This window comes from Pungitius pungitius, chromosome 12 (assembly GCF_949316345.1).
Source record: "Pungitius pungitius chromosome 12, fPunPun2.1, whole genome shotgun sequence".
NCBI lineage: Eukaryota > Metazoa > Chordata > Actinopteri > Perciformes > Gasterosteidae > Pungitius > Pungitius pungitius.
Window position 1 is genome coordinate 19,796,546 of NC_084911.1, and position 22,231 is coordinate 19,818,776.

A 22,231-nucleotide genomic window follows, 5' to 3' on the forward strand; every position below is an offset into this window, starting at 1 on the left:
ATATATGTGTTGTGTCGTCATCCATTTTTCTCAAAACTCACCGGTACATTTTTAAGCTCAAGTTGACATTGGTTTAAACCACAGATCCAATGACTTTGGCTCCCTTTTCCAGACTTGATTTTTACTTGATTTGTTACTCGAACACGTTTTCCAATCAATTTATGGAGTCGTCACAGAGATTTACCTACATCCAAACGCCAAATATCAATGTATATATTTACATGTATACTGAGGATACTATTTCAATGATTTAACCGTTAACAAAAATGTTTCTTTATGTTTAACTACCCTATTGCTTTATTAGACAAAATAAATGAAGTTACAATTGAATTTATTTTCCATGTATTCACTGACTTTTAGACTTTTCCCACCTGCCCTGTACAACAACTGAAGAAGCCCCTTTTCTAAAGAGTTAAATCAGGTTTATGCACTCCCCCCAAACTGAAACAAGGGGGACAGAAATAGAGACGTAGATGCATCCGTGATTGAGAATTCATGTGCAACAATAAAAGAAATAGAGGGAGGCAGATTCATTGTCAGGAGAACAAAAAACAAAATTGACAGAAAAAATTAAGAGCCTTCTTGAAGTATTTTTTTTAAAGTGTATTCATAATTCATATACATATGGACAGATTTCTAATACAGCATGGTTTTGATAGTGTAACCGTCTTCTTAGCGTGACGTTTTTTCCTTTTTTTTTCTTCTTTTTTTTTTTACAAGAATAACAATAGAAAATGATAAAGACAACACCATGTACGACTCACTTTGAAATTGTATGGCAATGTTTTTCTTTGAATGGATTCTGCATCTCCCCATCGGATGACTGTGGCTCCACAGTGACGCCGCTCACTACGACTTGGTAAGGCCGATCACACGACCCCCCCGAAGGCTCCAGGTCACTAAAATGCATGTCCGTCATACGTCTCGTCCCACGTGGACCGTGCAGCCGGTGACACAGTTCCACAAGAATGAAAAGCCTTCAGCGTCCTCTGGTCATCTTCAGATGGCTGACAGGCATTAGTCCCTAGTGTTGCACCCCCCCCCCCCCCCCCCGTCCTTTGCTTTGCACATAACCAACATTTGTACTTGAAAAATAAGATGGTGTCCATCGGATTTTTTTTTTCTGTACCGTAAAAACCTCAGGGATGAAAAATAAGAACACTTTTCAAAAGGACCAAAGATGGAATCAAAGACCCAGATATCGGCATTTAATTCTCTCACACACACACACACACACACACACACACACACACACACACACACACACACACACACACACACACACACACACACACACACACACACACACACACACACACACACACACACACACACACACACACACACACACACGACTTTTGAAAGGCAACAGATGTCCGTTCTCCAAGGCAATAATGTCTTTGTGGCAAACTCCACCCTGACATTCCAAACATGACTCTGGCTCCTCCCTCTCCAGGGATGAAAAAACAAATCCAAATCATGTGTTGTCAGAACATAAAGTGAGATACATCTATTTTTATATTCATGAGTAAATACTGACGAGGATACAAAATAATAAGGAGGACTAAATAATGATAATGGTGGTAATTCTATTATAAGAAAGATTTACTACTCGTGAGAAGATGTTAAATTCTCTTGATATCTTTTCTGGGATATCGCCTTTTGAAGCAACCACCTAAAGAACAAAAAAAACCTGATAACATAAACAGATGATAAACACGAGTTACACTTTGATGGTGTCCGAGGAAAATAAAAGTAAGCCTAGAGAGGAAGTTTGTTTCTTTTGTTCTCTACAAAAATGTTCCTTTAGTTCCAAATGGTCTTGTGGTCACATTTTTCCTCTTTTACTTGTAGCTCCATTCCGCTCTGTTACATGTTCATGTTTTTTTTTTCTTTTTCTGCTTTTAAGTCAAGAGCAACAATTCTCTCAGAAAAAAAGGTTCTTTTCTCCATGGTTGTACATGTAAATGATGCTGATTCCCGTTGAGAAAGTGTACATTCCCTTTAGTTGGTCTCCGTCATAGACGCCAGTCCTGTCCCACTCCTCAGTCTTCTATTGACCAAACTAACCTTGGAAAGGGAACACAGACACATTGAGGTTAGTATGATCTACAAGCAGACCCACGCATGTAGACACAAAGAATGAAATGACAAATTAGCAGAACTTCTGTCATGGACATGCCCTCTTTTCAAAGGGTCTTGACGTGGACCATTAGGCAGATAATCACAGGTGGTTTAATTATTGCTACACAGTGCTTTATTGATTATCTAAGGCACTGATGCCACATTATTTAATCGTACAAGTTGAGCCACAGAAACCCAAACCTCAACATATTCAACAAGAAATCAAAAATGAAAAGCAAGTAATGCTCATACTAAAGAATGTATTTTTACAAATCGTGATGAAGCAGGATAAGGTTGCTCAATCCAATGCAAAGACAGAAAAAATGGAGTATGCGTCTTTGGTTTGTTTCCATGAGGACAGGCTGATTGAAGTGAGGAGGAGTGGGAGAGCAGCCAACAAAGAGAAGGTACTGCACCTCTCCTTGAAATAAAACAGAATGAATAGAAAGGTTATAAAGAGCCGTGAGGCAATACATCGTTGGCCATTCAATGAAGGTCCATTAATGAGGAACCAGTTTCCAGACAAATAATGTTTCGCTGATGAAAGTGTGTTTGTGGCCAGTGAACCTGTGGGGCATGTGGGGGTTCTATACTACAGAGTTAACACCCATTTAGGGATGTGGCAATTCCCAGCCAGTAGAAAATCCTCCACTGATGCAAAATGTTCACTCAAAGCTGACGAGAACAGACGCTCTTAGGCCGAGTATAAATACATGCAAGTATGGCCCACAAACACAGGCACAAAGAGGCCACCGTGTATAGGGTGTAAACGCTACTGGTAAGGGCCCAACTGAGGATGGGTGGCTATTTATGGATGGAGTCACAGACTTAGCCAAAACTCTCAACTCCTACTCACTCCTGTACCAACAGGGTGGTCATCACCATGAATAACAGTTACAAATTTAAACACTAAATCAGTAATATGCCAGCACGTTGTTCAAGTTTATTTTTAATATGCTACCTAAACGCCAGAGAAAAATACTGAATATAGTGCACAAGCAGTATGATTGAACGTGGCTCTGTTACCGTGGCCAACAGTGTTGAATTACAAGCTTGTCATTATCGGGTCTCATATGGACAAATCACAATTTATGAAAGGTAGAAATAATAATTAAAGCCATATTCCACATAGTCTGGCGCTCCAATGACTCACCGAGTGTTGACAAAACATTTTAAGTAGAGGTGCCGCTTTCATATTTTTTATTGGAAACGTCCACCATTTCTTATCATCTGTTGGCTTTGCTGAAATGTATTCAGGTCATAGTTAAGGGGGCTCTGATTTGATCAGCCACCTATTGCAACCATCCATTGCGCTAAAGGTTATAGTCCCTATAAAAGCAGATCAGAAGAACTGATCGGATGACACACTATGTGAACTCGTAAAATGGTTTCAATACTCATTTGTCTGCTTATGTGACTGTTCTGATTCCCTCTGAGAGCGACACAGCTAGATGGACACACACTCGGCAGGGTGTCCCGTCTATTTGTCACCAAGACTTCCTTTTGCCGCCCTACGCTAAAAAAGACGAGGGTCTATTTAGACCTTAAATTGACTTAATGCAAATTTTTCCTGCAGGACAATCATTGACATCCCTAATTCACACTGAAACATGCTGTAGACACAAATTCAGGTAAACAAACACACACGACCAAGTCTAAACTTACAGCTCCAAGACTGTGGTGTCTCTTCCTCTTCTGCGTTTCTCTCAGCCTCTCTCTGACTGCTCCAGGTACACTGGCTTGGCAGGCCGGATGCTCTGGGTAAACTGAACGAAGGAGGCAGGAGGAGGGGGGAGAGAGAGGGAGTAGCATGGAAGGAAAACTGTCAGGGTAAGACGAAAAGATGTGTGAGTGGCTGATCTACAATGGCAAAAGAAAATGAGTGAATCACACGAAACAAAGATCAACCTCTCCTTTGTTACCTTGTGCTTTGGACACCGCAGGGAGAAGTTGTCTTTGTTCAGAGAGCAATCTGGAGAGGGACAGTGAATAAGTACAACACACAAAGCTCACACTTTATAGAGAAACTGGGCATGCACACACTTCCTAGAGTGTGTGTGTGTTTGGTGCATCCACTCACCTGCTTCAATGGCGCACAGGTAGTGGTAGCGCAGCGTACAGCCTTTGCTGTAGCAGCCCAGGGTCGAGCCAACCATTTCACAGTAGGAGCAGCACTGAGCGAAGACATCAGAAATAAGCTACAAAGATGAAAAATACCAAAACAAAAACTAGTAGAGTAGATTAAGAGGACACTCACCGTTTCTCTGGCGCCATCTAATGCCTCTTGCAGACCGTACAGTCTCCCGTTGACCAGATACACCCCGCTGGTCCACACCATGCATCCCTCATGGACCCACAGCTCCTCTGGGTCCATCGGCATCTGAGGCAGCTGGGCAAGTTGTGCCAAAGGTCCCAGGGAGTCCAAGGCAGGGGGAGGGGGCTGGAAGGGCAGAGACGCCTTACTGTTGGAAGGCACCATTCTGGGGGAATCCTCACTAGATTTGTGCCTCCTTTTAAAGCGGGGGTGTGAGGTCAGCTTTCTGTGTTGAGGTCGTTGCTGAGCTTCGTCTGTTTGCTGCTGCTGCTGCTGGATTGGCGGATGTTCCTTGTCGGTATCAAGTTCTGGCTCCCTCTTCAACTTCGGGATAGGCCGGATGTCGAGATTCATGTCCCAGGTGAGGGACGGTGTTGTTTTACTGATGTAGGAGGAGAAGAAGGAGGACGACGACGACGAGGCATTACTGAACTTGCCAGTCATGTGCATCATCATTTCCTCTCCGGCGGCTGTCGGGGCCGTTCTGACTTTGGCGGGGAGAAAAACAGGGTTTGTCTCTTGGCTCATGGCGTAGTCACTGACAGTGGGGGGCTGGATGAACTGAGCTTCTTGCGTTTGCGTGTCCGGGTTGGCCCTCAGAGCGCTTGAGCTCATGTCTGAGTTTTGTCCCGTTTTGCTTGTGCCAATGGGCGCTTGACATTGTCGAACCTGTGGTATATTCTTGGGGAGCTTTGCTGCATATTCGGCTGGATAGAAAGGGCCGTAAAGATCGCCAAGGTGTTTGTAATTTGCCCATTTCTGACACAAGCAGCAGAGCAGGCGGCCAGTGTGATGGGTCTCTGTGATCACCGGGCCTGTAACAATATAGCCAGTGGAGGGGAGCGCTTTTCCCGACGGAAGTATTGTCTCCGCTTCATCCGTCTCCCTTTTCTCCAACTCTCTGTCTCTCCTAGATAACTGGGAGAAAGGAGCTGGGGCGGAGGGAGAATCGATCCCATTCCCCCCCACTTTCCCTCCGACTGCACTACGTTCCCCTTTCAGCTTCTCCTCCTCAGCATTTACGATGATGCACACCGCACCAATCTCTGGTATTTTGTTCTCCACGTGTATGTGCGGAACAAACGGACCCTTTCTATTCGGGTCCACAAATACTCTATTAGGGCCGGGGCTCGCTCCTCCCCCTAAAGGGGGATCTGGGTCGACTTTGGCCACCGATGGTGCCGTCGGCCCAGGTGCTCTCCTTCGCCTCCTCTGTCGCCCTCTGGCCTCCAGCGTCTCATTCTCATCTTTCCCACCTCTGCGTCTCCTTCGCACAGGCTTGACCTCGATAACTGGCTGCGTATCCTCACTCTCAACATCCACTTTCACGATCTGGGTTAAAATGGGCGGGGTCAGTGGTGGCGAGTTGTTACCGTCACACAGAGGAGGGGCTGTGGGGGGCGGTGTGCTGCTCGTAGTTGGCACCAATGGTGGGGTTGTTGCATCCGCTGTGGTTGGCTCGGTTGGGACTGAGGGAGCACTTGGAGTTGTGCTCTGAACTTGGGCTTGGGGCTGACCCTGCCCTGGTGATTGGGCTTGATTCTGGGCCCTTTTTTGTTTATTCACACTGCCTACGGGCCTCCCCTTCTTTTTGCCTGATGGGAAATAACCTTTAGGCACGGAACTGTCGTGCAGTTTGGGATCTTGTGGCGACAGGCTGGACCTGCCAGAGGACATCTGATGTGGCCTGTTCAGCATGTGCCCCTGTGCCTGATTATGGTGGGGTGGAGTGCCTCCGTAGTAGTCACTGCCGGGATAATCATCAAATCCCATGCCAGATTCTTGAAGTTTCTGTCGAAGGAGGTTAGCTGCAGACTGCTCCCCTCTTCTTGTCTCGAGCTGCTGATAAGTGTTGGTGAAATGCTGAATGTCCGACAGGGCAGACGAAGATGGAGGGGGGGAACCCTGGACCGGGCGAGGAAGAGGTGGAGGAGGGGGTAACGGTCCAAGCAAAGCGAAATCCTCCTTGTCACCTGATGCTGATGAAACAGTGGATCCTAATCCAAAGTCAAAGTCTTGTTTTAGGGCTCGGGACGCCTGATGATGCTCACACGGGTAGGCAGATGGAGGTAAAGGCCCAGTCTCATCAACTCCTCTGAAGGAAATAATGTCGTTTAATGAATGACTTTCGTCCATGTAACTATCGTCCCCTCCTACACCACGTGGGAAATGTGACATGTCTTGGTCCTGGGAATCATTAAACGGCAGCATCTCAGAGTGAGAGAAGCCTGGATAATGATTCGAGTCATCATCGACATGTACTGCTGGCTTTTTAATATTTGGTGTGATTTTCTGCACTATTGCCTCTAGTTTCAAACCTCTGCCTTTTTTGGGAGGCATAGCCCTGGTAATACCACTTGATGGAGATAGAGATTGCGAGTAGGTATTCTCTCCAGGCAGAGGGGAAGAAAGCCTGGGACATGGGATATCTGAACTAGAGTCGTCTTCATTGTGATAGCTTGACTCAGACTGAGCCCCAGGCGAATGGTGTGAATTTGTTGCAGCTCTCTGCTGAGACACATCCTGGAGTTGCCTTTTGGCAGGAATGGGAGAGATGAAAGAACGAACTCTCCTTCGCAACATTAGCGGATTTGTGTCGCCAGAACCGCTGGCTTTAGTCTGACGCGACACCTGTGGCTGCGTGGAGGTCATGTTGGCAGAAGGCTTTGCGGATATGGGCGGGGGAGGTGGGCAGGGATGTTTGGCGTCCTCTGCGGCTCCTCTGGGGACCCCCGGTTCAGCAGCATTTAGGCCATGACTCATTTGTGGTAGAATGGGAACGTGTGAAGCTACAGGAGCAGAGGGAGGGGGAGGAGGCGCTTGTGTTCTGTAAAACGATTCTCCCTCCATCATTCTAGCACCGTCTCTTCCGGAGTGTGTTGACTCCCACATTTTTAAATCAAAGAAAGCGCCTTGATGATGGAGTGTTTTGGTTGCGAGCAGCTCAACGGGCATGTCGGTTTGTGAGACCATCCTCTGCCTTGCTTCTGCTTGGCTGACCTTATGTCTTCCTGGAGAAGAACCAGGAAGCAGCATCATCTCCTTTGATGGCCTGTTCATTGCTTTCACCCAATCGTTCATATCATGGGGGTGATGAGGGGCGCCACGAGGGTGAGCATACATCTGAAGCTTATTTGTGGACTGCGCCTGGGGGGATAAATTGTGGTACGGATGGTGGGAGGAAAAATGGGGGTTGTGGGGGCGTGGTATCATATTGGCTTCTCGTATATCTCCAAATCGATAGGCAGGAAAGCTGTTGCCACTGCCAGTTGATAAATCAACACCATGAAGGTAAGACTTATGCCTTGAAGGTGAAGATAAAGGGTTAGCGCTCAAAGGATGAGAAGGTAAGGATGGAATATCCACATTACCTCGCCTGTAGGGGTCAGCATTTATCACAACAGATGAATGACCAGACTTGGAATGATACTCCATCTCAGCATCATCAGCGCAACCAACACCATGATGAGCAGGTGGTAGGTTTGCAGCGTCCAAGGCAGCCTTCTTTGATGCCATTTCAATTTTCACCACTTGTTTCTCTCCAATATCTTTTTTACTCATATCACTGGCAGCTGCTGGAGAGGAAAATGGCTGTTGAATTACAGAGGCTTCACTTTTCTCCCGCTCTCTGTCACTTTCCCTTTCTGGAGTACCGCGTCGGTTTGGTGACACATCACAGATGACAGAGCGCCGCTCTGATGGGGCTAATATGGAGCCTGATGATTTTTGAGACTCTGTCTGACCCATGATGCCCGTTAGCGGCTCTGGCTCTTGCAACAGGAGCTCCTGCACAGCAGAGGGTGGAGTGGACACATTTGATGAGGCTTTTCTCTGTGGGAGAGAGTAGTCGGCCAAGTTTATATGCTTTGTTGGGGGTTGCTGAGACTCCGTAGCCTGTGTCAAATGGCCATAGGACACACCCATGTCATTTTTGTCAGCATTTTGCATTATCTTAGTAATAGGTACATCAGACCTCACTGAAGACTGAGTATCTGTGGCAAAACTAGGCTCGCTTCCGTGCCTCTGGTTTGGCTGTGGATGCTTCAAAGTGCCACCAATCTGTCCGGAATGAGCCAAAGCCTCATTTATGCCATACGAGTGTCTAGTTTGAAACGGTTGTTGAACTTGCTGATGGGACGGGAAGGCCTGCTCCGGTCTGCCATAGCGTCTATCTAAATTGTAACCTTGAAGAACCTCTTGCAAAAGACTTGGAAATTGCTGCAAATGATCTTCCTGACCTTTAGCTCCTACGCCTTGCCCTCTCTTTACCAAAGCCTCTGTTGCAGAACTAGCATCTTTTGGATGCACATGGCCATAACCAGCTTGGGATTGTTGATACCCTAAGTATCTGGAATTTGATTCCATCACACCCACCGGGCCAGCCCTCCCTCGGCTTTTCATTGTCAAATCTGAGCCATATGTTGATTCTGGATAGACATATTTATGCGGCCCAGACTGGGGAGGATTTTGGGGCCGTCCAAAATTCGATTTTTGGTGAGGTGAGGAATATAAACTCAGATCTACACCTTCCTCTCCATTATGGCTGCTCGACTCTCTCAGGAAAGAGTGTTTTTCTTCTATGCAGTTGCCTTGGGGATGCTTGCTTTTTTCATTTTGACTTCCCTCAGACCGAGCTGAAACAATCACACCAACGTTACTAGCACTCTGGAGCTCCTCAGACGTGTGTTTTTCTCCCCTCTCATTGCTGTGTAATCTCGATGCAGTATGCAACCTGTTTTCTTTGTCCTGGCAATTTTTTGAATTGACTTCTCCACCTCGCTGCATTTGAAGACGGCCTTTCTCCAGTTTGTCGAGCGGGCCTTCATTTTCATTTTTGATGACCTCACTTTTTATTTCTGCTGTCTTCCGATGGCCACCTCTGTGGTCACCGTATGTCAGACCAGGCTCGGAGATACAATTTGGCTGCAGAGGAGGAACACTGGCAGATGTGGATGATGGGGGGGAGGAAACTGGAGGTTTTGAATGTAAAATTGACGGACATCCAAAAGCTGGGGATGACGATGAAAGGGATGCGCGTGTCTCATTTGCTTTCGTTTCAGAAACATTTAGTTCTTTAGCGGATGTTAGACCAGTCTGTGTTTCACTCTCAGAGGCAAGGGGATAGCCAGTTGGTTCAGATCCACTGCTTGCACCACTCATCTGCCTCACCCTCCCATGTTCCCCTTCAGATAACTGCTCCTCCCTTTCCACCTTGGTCACCGACGAGCCTCCAACTAAAATTCGTGAGGAGTCTTCCTCAGCATCTAAACTGGCACCATCACCAATCCCGGGAGCACTTCCGTCTTTAACTGTGCTAGTGCTTGAGGCTGCACTTGCATTTCGACTCCTTGGTTGTGATGGTGGCGCGCCATGCGTTGCCTGTTGCATCTGGCCCACATCCTTCCCCTTCTTCTGTGAAAGCACTGAATCGGTGAGAACCATGTGCTGTACTGTGTTTGGTAAATTGGCAACTTGTGAGCTCAAGGCATTAAGACTATTCAGGGCAGCATCTTGCATTTTGTCTAGTGGAGAGGATGAATAAATAGATGAGCCATCGTCTCGCGATCCAACTCCTGCCCCTAAACCCAATTTGTTTCGGCTCGTTGGAGGCACACTGCTCCCTCCAATGCTGTGAGCTTTATGACTGCCTCCGCTACCACCACTACTGATGCTGCTATTTGAGTTGGGTGTGGGACTTAATTGTGGCATGGTCTGCAGTAATCTACCTTGACCATGGCTGCTACGGGGGTTCGACGAAGGATGATGCGATGGACCATGACCTGAGGGGTTTGCATGTACCTCTGTGACGCCCATCAAAGGGGAAGGAGAGGAGCTACAACTTGGGGAATGCACTGCAGAGGCAGCTGGTGAGGGGTTGGATATCGGGCTAAAGTTTTGGTTCATTTGGGCTTGTTGAGCATTGGGATGCATTGGGGATTTGGCTATTTCTTGAGATGCTGCTTGAGGTATACTGGGATTGGATGCTTGATGATGTTTAGCATAGACAGAGCCTGGAGATGGGCCCTGGTGCTGCATCTTGAGAGAGTTGTCGTAGCCTACCCCTAAATTGTGCTGCGAGTTGCGGTGCTGTAGTGTGGCTTGCTTGTGAAGCGAAAGTGTCTGTTGGGAATAGCCAGGGTAATTTGATGCATGGTAACTCTGCTGAACATTCTCCATTGGCCCCACATTGTTAGCAGCAACTGAACTGGAGATTGAATTTGAACTAGAGTTGACATTGGGGGAATTGTTGACTTTGGGATCAAACCCCGCACCAGCAGCCCCGTCAAGGTATCTCTGTGGAGGAGGGCTGTACATTCCTGATGACCCTGTGGATGCTGCACCCTGCGGTGAGTAGTGAGAGTACTGAGGGGTCATTCTGTGCCCAGAGTGCGGATAGCTCCTATGCTGCTGTCCATGGTGAACAGCTGGGAAGGCTTGTCCAAGCTGGCGATGTTGCATCTGAGAACCTGGCACTGACTGCATTGCAGCATTCTGACTCATATTGTACTGATGTGAAGGAGAGAACCCTCCAACACCAGCACCTCCACTAGAACCAACACTTGAGCCGTAGTCTACAGGATATGGTGACATCAAGCCGGATGCTGGTGCAGAGCCAGATCCGGCATGTCGATACTGGTGAGGTATATGTCCATCGATATTAGGGTACCCAAACCCTGCCCCATATGCCATGCCTCCCCTCCTGTGTCTTTCCTTTCCTGCCATGGAAAAATAGTAATCCATGGCGTCCTTCCTGTAGGGGTTGCTAGAGTTGCCGCTGTGAACGTTACTCTGTGTTGGCGATGCCTCCACAGCACCTCTGTTTCGAGCACTGTACGCAAGCATGTGGCTGGCTTGACTGGGGTGATGATGGCCTCTGTGCAGGCTCTGCTGTTGCATCCCTGCGTAATCGTCTGTCATCCTTGGGGAAATCTGGGGCTCTGCTGACTGAGAGGGATACAGAGTTCCCCCTCCACCCCTCCCACTGAATCCCGGGGGAAGCAAATTGGGAATCGGACTGTTAGAAAAATTCTGCATTGTTTTTCCAAGATTGGATAAAAAATATGGAAATAACCGTTAGAGTCTATACCAGGGAATGCTTGTGATCAGGAAAAGGAATGCTTACAGCAGTAACCATGAATGATGACAAGAGTCTACGGCCTGGCAGTAAAACAAGGAAATGCCTTAAAAAAACAAATTAAGCTGAGGAATATCTAGCGCAGATGTAATGATCACTTTCTGGGTGAAGAAAGTGAGTAGAGGTTGAACAGACAATAGTTTTATCAACATATGAAAAGGCCAAATGGTCAAGTCTTATTTCTTCAATGTCATAATAGTATGTTTTTTTCATTGAAAAAATAAAAAAGCTTCACTTTACAAATAGGTCTTAAAAAAATGGAACTTTGAAAGAAAAGATATTGTGAAGCAGTTTCTACTGCAGAAAAACAAGATTAAAAATGTGCAGCCATTCCCATGAAGCAGTTTGGCACCGAGCAGGCGATGATATCACGTCTGACACACCAGCATGTGAGATGCTCGACCTCAAATGTCTTTACATGTATACCCTCTGCTGGAATAATAGCTCAAGCAAACAGAGCTATGTGATGATTCAATTGTGGTCCAATAGCATGTTGTGCAAATAAACAAAAGAAAAAAAATCTCAATAAAACCATTGAGAATGTGTTTGGTCACAACAGTCTTTCAGCCCTTCAAAATGTTTGCCAGGACCTGACTGACACCTGTGTGAGACCAAAACGGCTCTAACTTGAATCAAGAGGTCTGAATACAGACGTTCACTGAACTCTCCCAGAGGCAAACACCCCATTGATATGCTCTTCAGGTCTTGGATGCAAAGTGTAATACGTTTTGAGATGTTCTTTTTCTTGGCGATTCCCTTTCAAATACTGCTTTTAGTTGTTTTTTTCACTACTGCGTGAACTAATTTGGACTGTAGAAGACTTTGGTCCCTATTAAGTAAGTGTTCTTTTCTTGACTGTGTTCAGACTCTTCGTGGTGCTCGCCTGTATCTTCAGCATGTAGCGGTCTTACCTTTGTTACATTATGTCAACCAACACTTAACTCTACCTAGTTCCATGGCAACAATTTTCCAAAGGGAGGGTAATCCATTTATTCCACCTCAAGCTCAGTCAATTCAAGCACCTGCTTTCTCTTCAGTATTTCCATGCAGAGAAGTTCATCTTCCAGGAGCTGCTGACTAGAAGCCTTTGCAACTCTGCGAACACAAAAGATGAATCAAAGATAGTTAACACACACAAATGAAAAGGCATCATTTATTTACTTTCCTTTGTGCTACATGTATGTTACACAGAATAATATGTGGTGGTCATTCAATAGTTCTTCTTTTCACAAACTTAAAAAGGCTTGCTGGCCTCATTTCAGCCCTCCCGTTTTTAATATGCGCTGGGAGGAAGCCTTCGTTGTGGTTGGACATTTAACAATACTAAGCTGTCTCCTCTGACTGATAAAAAACAGCCTGTTGAAGAAAAATGGGTTAGCGGCAGTGTGCGATTGAGGCAACAAAAGTAACAAAAGTCACAAACATTACTTCACAAGTGTGACAGAGGCAGTCTCTCTATAAAGAGACCAAAGACCATAAACGGCAGTGTATTTAACTTGCTTTAACAGGCTTTAATGATTAGGGTGATAATTAAAGGCATGACGACATCTTTACAGGTCAGCACCCATAATTGCAGCGTGTGACACAGGCCCCCATTGTCCACTGTAAAACGTTTAACGGCCCTGACACAAGTTTGGGCTTCTTTAGTTAAGTGTCGACTTTCACCGGGACACAGGGTAACAAGGCCTGGCTGTTTATGATCACCAACTGGTTTTACTGGCTGCTCAACAGCATCATTAGTGTGAACCCATCTTCACCAATGCAATGCTCTGCGGATTCCACAGAGATGGAAAGAACCAGACAGTACTGTCACACCTTGTAAAATAAATCAGATATCTGCATACTGGTCTCTGGCGCGGTGTTAAACCGGGAAAAGTTAGAAAGGACACCATCGATCTCCATCCGTGTCTCAGCCCTCACCTCCATTACTAATTAACCACAGCAGCTCACTGGGAGAAACCAGCCACAGCCGAATCACAATAGAACCGTGCAGCATTAATAAAACACGGGCGGGCTCGACGCAGCCCGTCACAAAGCCGCCTGGTTTCTGAGAGCACGAAGCCCGGCGGCCAGCTGCGGGCTCCTCGGGCTCCGGTGCTCACCGACACCGCGGCGGCTTTTGTACGTTACCCCGGTGGCTACGTTAGCCACTAGCGGTGCGCATTACAATTAGCCGTGTGGTGCTGCCTCCCCTTAGCTCGCGGGTTAGCGTTAGCAACCAAAACAAAAAAAACACACACATACACAACGCGTAACTACGGATTAAATAAGCGATGCGGTCGCGTGCGTTACGGGGCTAGCTGAGCCACGCGCGCGCAGCTATCAAGCTAATCTGCGTTTATTACGGTTTCACGCATACAGCGGTGGTTTGTAGCAGGCTAAAAAAGAGAGAGGCACGGGGCAGCCAGGCAGCGTTTAGCTACAAAAGAGAGGTGATTAGGTGCAGATGTCTCCCCCCCCCTCACCCCCCCCCGCAGAAATCCAGAGGGGCTGTGGAGTACACGGGTTAGCTAGCATAAATATATCGCATTCTGGCGGCGGACCCGGTGTGGGTACCGCATCAGAACGCCATCATCACGCAGCCTGACATTTCCCTTGAGCAACCACAGCTAACGTTTGCCGGGGGGGGGGGGGCAGAGAGTCAGAGACGAGCTAGCTAGCGCACTCTGGGAGCATACCTGAAAAACGGAGCAGCACAAGGCCCCTCGGAAGAGTGAAAGGCTGTTTTGTGACAGGAAACCCCAGCCTCGAGTCGAGCGCTCCGCCGCGGTTCCCCTCACCCTCTCTGAGTCCAGACAGCCCCGAACCAGCGGCGGCGAAGTCGGGCTGGCTGGCTGGCTGGCTGGGGGGGTGGGTGGGGGAGGCGCGGGGGTGTGGGGAGGGAGGGCAGCCCGTCACGACACTCGGATCCCGGGCCTTTCTTCCGATTTCCCCTTTTTCCTTTTGTCCTCGCCTCCGAAAATGATGCGAGCGGAACACAATCGGGGCGCCTGTAGGTCCCGTAGCCAGTGAGGTCCATACACCCCCGCCCCCCTCCCCTCTTGTTCGCTCGCTCCCTCTTTCACACGCCGCTGAGGTGATTCCACCTATCTCGAGCTTAAATTAAACGCATGTCCATCTGAAGAGTGTCCACCAACGCGCGAAGATGTCAAACGTCCTGTTCCGAGCCCGGATCGCGTCTGCGTGCCTTCACCGGGATCCCGACCTCTTCGGTTCCCTCTTAGACTGCTGTTTTTTTCCTCTTCTTCTTGCTACAGAAAGACCGCCTTGAAAATGCATACACACTCATATTGCTGCACCCCCCTCTCCCTCATCTCTCTCCATCACACCCCCCTCCCTCTCTTGCTTTTCCTCTGCTTTCCCCCCTATTTCTACAATAACATGGGAGATTATAGTGATATTGCAAATGCAATGCTCTATTTTCTGTTGTTGCATGTCAGGGGAGAGGGATTTAGTAGAGCTCCTTTGTTCCTGTTTCATCTCCAGTGAAGATGAATTAGGGTAGCCTGATGAAGGGGTGCAAAGGCGATACAGAGAGGCTGAATGGAATGGTAGGTTATGTCTGAAATGAACAAGTCATTAAAAGGATCATTTGGGAGCAAAAAGGAATGCCCATTGAATGAGTTAGAAGGAGATGGCGGTGCATTGGTTGAAGCTTGTTCATCTCATTGTGGTCTGTTGCTGATGGAGCGCCGACCCCCTCATTCACACATTGCAGCTATATTGTTGTTTTTCCCAAAGAAGAAGCCACTGAAATCATTGTTACAACACCCAGCCATTGGTTAATGTTTGACACGACACGCTCAGAAAACATCATCACAACCAGGGGCACAATGGAGGGGCTACAAATGGAATCCTTTCCCCCCATATTTAAGTGTGTTTTGTTGTGTCTGCCTGAGCTCCTCGCACACAGGGCCAGCGAGTGCAGTGCAGACCCGCTCACCCACTCCTACAGTAATAATGGTGTGCCCTATGGCCCCCCATCCATGGTGCTGCACTTTTAATTCACTGCAGTGTGCCATACATGCACGCACACCCACCCACCCACACATGCTCGCGCGCACACAATCACACAGTGAACTCACACAAGTGCGTGCAAAGACAACACAGTGGGCATGCACCTCCGCATAGGAAGTCTCATTTAACCTGTCGATCAAAAGAGTCAAATCTCAGTATTCCAAACAACTGTTCAATACATTTCATTGCCCTTGCAGATACACGTCTATTTCTATCATAGTTGCCATAGCAACTGCATCACACAGCCTTAACTGTGGATAATTTTTGGGCTTACGTATGAACACTTGCTTTTTACATGTGCGATTTGCATGCGGAGCTTCTTGTTCCCCCGGCGCACAAAACTCCAGCCGTCAAAATACGGCAATTTGTGCGTTTGTGTTGCCACGAAGTGGAAGGCGAGAGAGCTGAGAGGTGAGAAAAAGGGCATTGATACTCTGTGCCAGCAAGTCAGCCAGCCAGGCCTGTCCAATCAACAGGGACGCCTGCTGGGATGCACACAGACTCCATCACAGACAAGGGCACAGAACCTTCTGCAGAGGAGGCTCATCACAAACCGTTGCAAAGAGAGCGACCGGTTTTCAACACACTCAATGCCCTCAACGTCTTTTGCTGAGACATTGTGAATACAAATAGGGACAGATTTAGACAAATTCCCAACACTGCTGGGAAACAGTTCTTCGTATCTCCCAAAGACGTCTTCACATTCATTTCCGTTTTCTGTGGAAAAAAACATCTTTCATGCAAAAAGCCTCCTTCAGGTCGATTGTGTGTTGCCTCACATCCGTTGGCAATGGTATTCAATTTAAAATGCTGATTAAAAAAATATGAGCGCTTTGATTTGATGTCAGTGTATTTTCATTGCAGGAACATCTCAAGGCTGGAACGCTCTCCCCTGATACTGTCACAACTTGTCCCCCTGCACCCAATCTGCTCACAGGGATGGCTGAATGGAACCTTGAGTGAATATGAGCGCTGAACAATATGTCCACTCCATTATGTGTTAGACCCACATGACCCAGTCAGGTAAACTCGAGAAGATACCACACTGCATTTACATTTTTTGACACCATCTTCTTGTAGGAAAATCTGAGCAAATATGTGCACCGAGCGACCAACGATAATCTGAAAGCCTTCACGGTAGAAATGAAACTGCTTTGCCCTTGACAGGTCAGAACATTCGTTTCACCGCGTTGAAAGGGTCTGCTTCTCTAAAGGACGTCTACAATGTCAGCTGGGACGCTGGACGTTGCTGGTGAATGGGCTCAGCTGGAGCACCTCTCTGCTGCGACCACCGCTTCCCCCGTGAATGCCCTCCCCTCTGAGGTGTCATTTTAGATTTTTAGTTAGAAGGCTCTTTTTGATACATGATGGATAACACCTGCGGATATAATAACCAATAATGACTCCATCACAGCAGAACGATCACCACGGGGGGGTGGGGGGGGCGGCCATTTAAAGAAATACTCAAGTAATGTTAGGTCTTTAGGATTATACATGGGCCGTTTATGTAGAATATATATATGTATATATATATATGTTCTGAAATCAATGTACTCAGTGGAATGAAAGCAGCAGTGCTTTGCAGTTTTCTTGATGACCACACGGAGTCAGAGTCATCCAACAAACATGCAGCATGATGCCCAGAGGCCGGCTTTGGAGAAATATCCCCGTTATTTTACCTGCAATCTCAGTTCATCAGTCCCTTTGAAGTGCCTTCTCCTTCCTATGCTTTGGTGCAATTTAACAGTCTTTGATCCATTTCCATCCAGAGTGTCCTACACTACCACAGTTATTAAGTATGAAGTATTCTATCAGCAGAGGGGCACGGCTTTGACAGTGGGTCGGCTGAAAACAAGATGGTGAACTTTGATTGCTACTCGGTGTGTTGCCCTTCTCACGAGCTCATTGAGACCCTCGTGGATCAAAGAGCATGACGCAGCCCGGTTGAAATACACTTGCAACAGCTCCGACTCTAAATCTGTGACCTTAACAGAGGCCGATGATGCAAAGATGGACCTCCTCAAAAGTGACACCGCTCACCGCTCTTAAAGAGATTGCTCCAATCGAACGAGTGATGTTTATCGAAGCTGCAAATCAATAGCAGGGCTCCCACGCACCAAAAGACTCACTTCTGTGTCAACACTTTGCCCGTCCACCAGATGTTGAGGGCACTGAACTCAGTGGCCCACAGGAAGCAGCAGAGGGCGCTCTCTCCCATAGCGTCCCTTCCCCTGCTCTCACACAGCACCTCTCCCACACCGGCTGCCACACTCTCCTTGTCTCCTAGCAACCGCAGAACCCTGCCTCCAATCACTACGGATACCGGGAGGGATGGAGGGAGGATGGGAGATTGTGAAAGAGGCAGAGGGGGAGGATGTGGTTGGGCTTCAGCATCCTGAGCAGCAGAAAGTGGAAGTTAGGGTTCCAGGTGTGGACGGCGTTTAGTGGGTCTGAGAGGTGGACTACAGCGCCACGTTGAGCTCATAATTCAAATCGTGACGTGGAGGACAGTGGATCCCTGGTTCTGAGGCTCCCTTTTTCCTGTAACTTCGATGGCTCACGTCCCTCCCACCCCATGTCTCCACTTTCCCCCACCTTCTCCCGTGGCCCCATTAAATGTGATGGTGGCGTCGTCATCTCGGCGGCGTCCTTGTGACTCATGGTGGGGCTCTTGTGCTTTATTACTCTGCACTTTCCCTCCGGGGTCCGTCTTCTTCTCCCGGTGATCTATGTTGCTCTCACAGGGGATACATGTAGGGACACAACATTGTGCACACGCACACACACACACACACACACACACACACACACACACACACACACACACACACACACACACACACACACACACACACACACACACACCCTACATTGCATATCACAGTCTGCGGTTGCATCACACACAAATCATACAGCCAGAAATGGCACAAAGTCACACATCCCACACGCACACATCTCTCACAGTGACAACACACAAGCTTTCACACGCCCTTCATGTGATGCCACCACTACCTTAGGGACCCTTCCCCCTTGTGGCGCCTTTCATGCGCCGGACAAACACACACATGACAGGGTTTAGTCGGGAAGTGAGTTATTATCTGTAGAAATATAAATATTCAACAATGCCAGCCTGTTGCATCTTGAGATTACTGTACATGAAGCATTTTATTTAACCTCAGCCGGCGGGCTTCTGTGCTCCAATGACACATCTCTGCACATGTGACCTGACAATACATGTACAGCATCTATAAATCTCTAAAACGACAATGTGAAGATGTGACAGTGACACATTGGATCAAGTCGTACTACCCTCCTTTCAAAGCACATCCTGTGCCTCCACAGCATTCAGGCTAATTCATCCTTCTTTTGAAGGAAGCCTGCAAAAAGTCTTCAACTCTGAGGGGATGAAGGAGGGAGAGGGGGGGGGGGGCATGTGTATGTATGCCTCTGTGTGTCTGCAGGAGGGATTGATAGAAAGAGAGGAAATGCTGGCTGCTGTTGCTGAGGCAACCATTTCTCTCTCCCCCCCCCTCCTCTTTAACCCTTTCTCCTCAGCACTTCCTCTTCTCTTTCTGTCTTTTAGCACCGCGGCAATCTCTCACTTGTTGATGTCCTATCGCTCCATCTGTGCCTCTCTTTATCTCCGTTCAGCTCTCCATCTCTTTCCACACGTCTGGTTTGTGAGCGCCTTGCTCACATTCTTCCTCCCGGTTACTCATCCTCATGACTGCACACCTGTTGTTTTGTCTGCACACACGTGCTTGAGTCATTCTGGGCTCGAGTACAGTAACAATTTGTGCTAAACGGTGTAACTGGAAGTCATTGGTTCACCGTAGGTGTTACCGATGACTTGACAGCTTTCACACATGAAGGGGCAACAACTCATTTCCCGTGTGGCACACAGCCCTCTGCAAAACGGGGTAAATAAACACAGGCCGGCTGTGTCCACCTGTGTCCAGTCTTCGTGCTAAGCTAACCGGCTGCTGGCTACAGCTTCCCATCCACTACAAATCAAGCAGGTGTATTTCACAAAATGTCAAACTCTTACTTGGAGTGCACTTTGCTTTAGTGCCACCCAGTTCTACTCCTATAGTTGGTTATCTTCAGCCAACCCAAATCAAATAATAATTCACACATGAATAAAGGTTTGTGTGTGTCCCTCCAGGCCTCTCTTCATGTGAAAGTCTTGTTCACGCAAAAACTACAATATCACGGCAGTACAACAAGTATTTGTTTCAAAGGAATGTTGTAATGTGTGATTTATGGACTCTAATGGACTTCTGTTGTGATGTAAAGAAAAATTCAAATATTATAAACAAAAGATGCTTCTAGCATAAATTGCCTTCTGTAGCTTTAAAATGAATTCATGAATGTATGATATGACTAAAGTCTACACGCCTCATCTATTGATCACAGGCAGTTTCATCACACTGATCCACACACTGTCCAACTGCTGTGTTAAATCACTGGCCGATATTCCTCCACAAGGAGCTCAGTGCGTGGACACACACACACACACACACACACACACACACACACACACACACACACACACGATGACATGAAGTGTCCGGCCAAATCAAATCTCCAGGAACAGTTTGTCCGCAGTGTGCGGAGGTGAACATGATCAGCACGCGTCAACTGCCTTCTACTTATTGTACCAAATGTAATGTAGCAATATTACTGTAAATAATATACTTTATGTTTCATTGCTGCCTGAGGCACCTTTCACTAAATACATGTTGTTGCTAGGTAACTGTTAATTGTAAAATGCAGGTACTTCATAAAGAGCAGAACGATAAGGGACAAGGATGTATAAAAAAAAGGTAGGACACACACACACACACAGACACACACAGACACACACACACACACACACACACACACAGACACACACACACACACATACAAATAGCTAGGAAATATTAAGCAAACAAACAAGTCTTCTACGGTCAAGTTCGGAGGATAAAGTAAGTAAAATCCTGGAAGGGTACGTTTCCTTAAGTTCTGCAGCCCCCTGTCCTTCTTACCCCTGTGTGGGATAAAGAGACTGATGGAGAGGGGGGGAAAGGACGGAATGAAGGGACATCAGGTGGGAGACAGGAGAATAGGGAGGAGTGACCGGGGAAAAAACACAGCCTCCAGAGAAGGTGAGAGGGTGATAGAGTGATAGAGTGAGAGGGTGAGAAGGTGAGAGGGTGATAGAGTGAGAGGGTGAGAGGGTGAGAGGCAGATCGGGAGCCAAGCTGTGCCTCCGGACGGGCGGATGAATAAGAGCTGTTGATGGTTCCGGCCTTCAGGTACCAGCTTCTGCCCAGATGGTCAGCACCACGCTACAGCGCACTGACATGTGTCCCATTCAAGGCGAAGCGCAAACTCACATGTGAATCTCTTACTAATATATCTTATCCCCCCCCCACACACACACCTCAGTCCCTCCATCAATAATTGAGTAAGTCTTGCTCGCCAGTGTGACTGAAAAATTAATGGGAGCTAGGAGTGAGGGGATGATGGATGAGGAGGTGAGTGTCACCACAGCTGGATGGGAACAGGCGGGCTGACAGGTCACACATTTAGCATTCAGATTGGATGCTAAGCTAGTTAGTGTCGTCTCAGCTGGTAGCCGCGCTCCCAGCATGCTTTGCACGGAGAGGAGGTGAGGCAGACTTCAGCCGCTTCATGTCATCATCCAACATTCATGGTTCACAGATGATGAACCCAGATTGTTTCTGATGATGAAGGACATGGTCACCTGGCTGAGCGCAGTGTGAGTAAGTGTGCACACCAGACTAAGATGGTCAATGTCAACTGCCCCCCAGCATGGTTCTACAGTCTCACTCACTGTCACTCTCTCGGTTTATAGGCCCGGGCCTTTTCTTACTTTGAAAACTTGTAACTGGTGATCGCATAGATGGCTAAAGAAGATACTTTTAAGCAGCTTCAATGCTGCAGTTACCTTCCATTCACTTAAATCTACACAACCAGCTGTTTGACAGCGGAAAAAGACACAGCAAACTGCCGTTTTGGGATGTGAGGTGCCCAGGTGTAAAGCTAATCACACACACCTCCATATTGATTATGGATTTCCATTTTAATTAAACATGGTGATTAAAACTTGGCTACTTGGCTGTTGTTGTGTGTGCAACTGTTGAAAAAAGACGTTAGCAGCTAAGCTAAACACACACACTCCCAGCTTTGATTTCTCTGTACCCTTCTGCTGATTGTTCATACATTTGAATACATTTGCACAGGGGACCTGCTCAGTGCAAGAACAATATTGCACCATTGGCAACTGAACAGCGTTGGAGCCTGCTGCCGGAAGATAAATGTCCTTCTCAATGTCAGCTTGATGGCAATTGCTGAGACAGGGGAGGCTTTTTCTTCATTAACTTCCATCAACCAGATTTTTCAATCTGTCTTGCTTCCCCGACCTCAGAGAATTATTATGCATTGTGAAAGACACCCCCAACCCCAGGGTTGATCTCTCCTGGATGAATACGTGTAAAATCCTCAGTGTGAAGCCAAATCGGTGCCGGATCCGTTTTGAAATGTAATCACACAACAGGTCTCAGTTACATGTGCAAAGTCCTGCAGGAGCAGCAACAGTGTGTGTGTGTGTGGGGGGAGGGGGGGGGAGGCAG

At 47.4% G+C, this 22,231-nt stretch overlaps 1 protein-coding gene across 5 annotated transcripts; it reads right to left on the reverse strand.

The window, feature by feature from the left end:
• Positions 1–588: 588 nt before the first annotated feature.
• On the reverse strand, positions 589–14,946 carry tcf20 (transcription factor 20). 5 transcript variants are annotated; one of them, XM_062565806.1, is made up of 7 exons: positions 14,252–14,946; positions 12,596–12,668; positions 4,382–11,420; positions 4,205–4,298; positions 4,047–4,096; positions 3,790–3,946; positions 589–2,065 (listed from the first exon to the last, which is right to left on the reverse strand). In XM_062565806.1, exons 3-7 carry the CDS (start codon positions 11,354–11,356, stop codon positions 2,046–2,048), a joined length of 7,296 nt encoding a protein of 2,431 aa, XP_062421790.1. In that variant the 5' UTR covers positions 11,357–11,420; positions 12,596–12,668; positions 14,252–14,946; the 3' UTR covers positions 589–2,045. The 5 variants fall into 5 exon arrangements, with proteins under 5 accessions (XP_062421790.1, XP_062421788.1, XP_062421789.1 ...); XM_062565804.1 differs by having other exon boundaries at positions 4,382–12,668; XM_062565805.1 differs by having other exon boundaries at positions 3,790–3,890; positions 4,382–12,668; positions 14,252–14,945.
• Between the last annotated feature and the right edge of the window lie 7,285 nt (positions 14,947–22,231).

Excerpts from the sequence above, each read along its gene's own strand:
- tcf20 (XM_062565804.1), bottom strand. The coding sequence starts at position 11,473 with ATGCAGAATTTTTCTAACAGTCCGATTCCCAATTTGCTTCCCCCGGGA. Across the intron at positions 4,299-4,381 it reads TAGATGGCGCCAGAGAAACG|TGCTGCTCCTACTGTGAAAT; the intron begins GTGAGTGTCCTC and ends GTCTTCGCTCAG. Across the intron at positions 2,066-3,789 it reads GACACCACAGTCTTGGAGCT|TTTGGTCAATAGAAGACTGA; the intron begins GTAAGTTTAGAC and ends TTCCAAGGTTAG.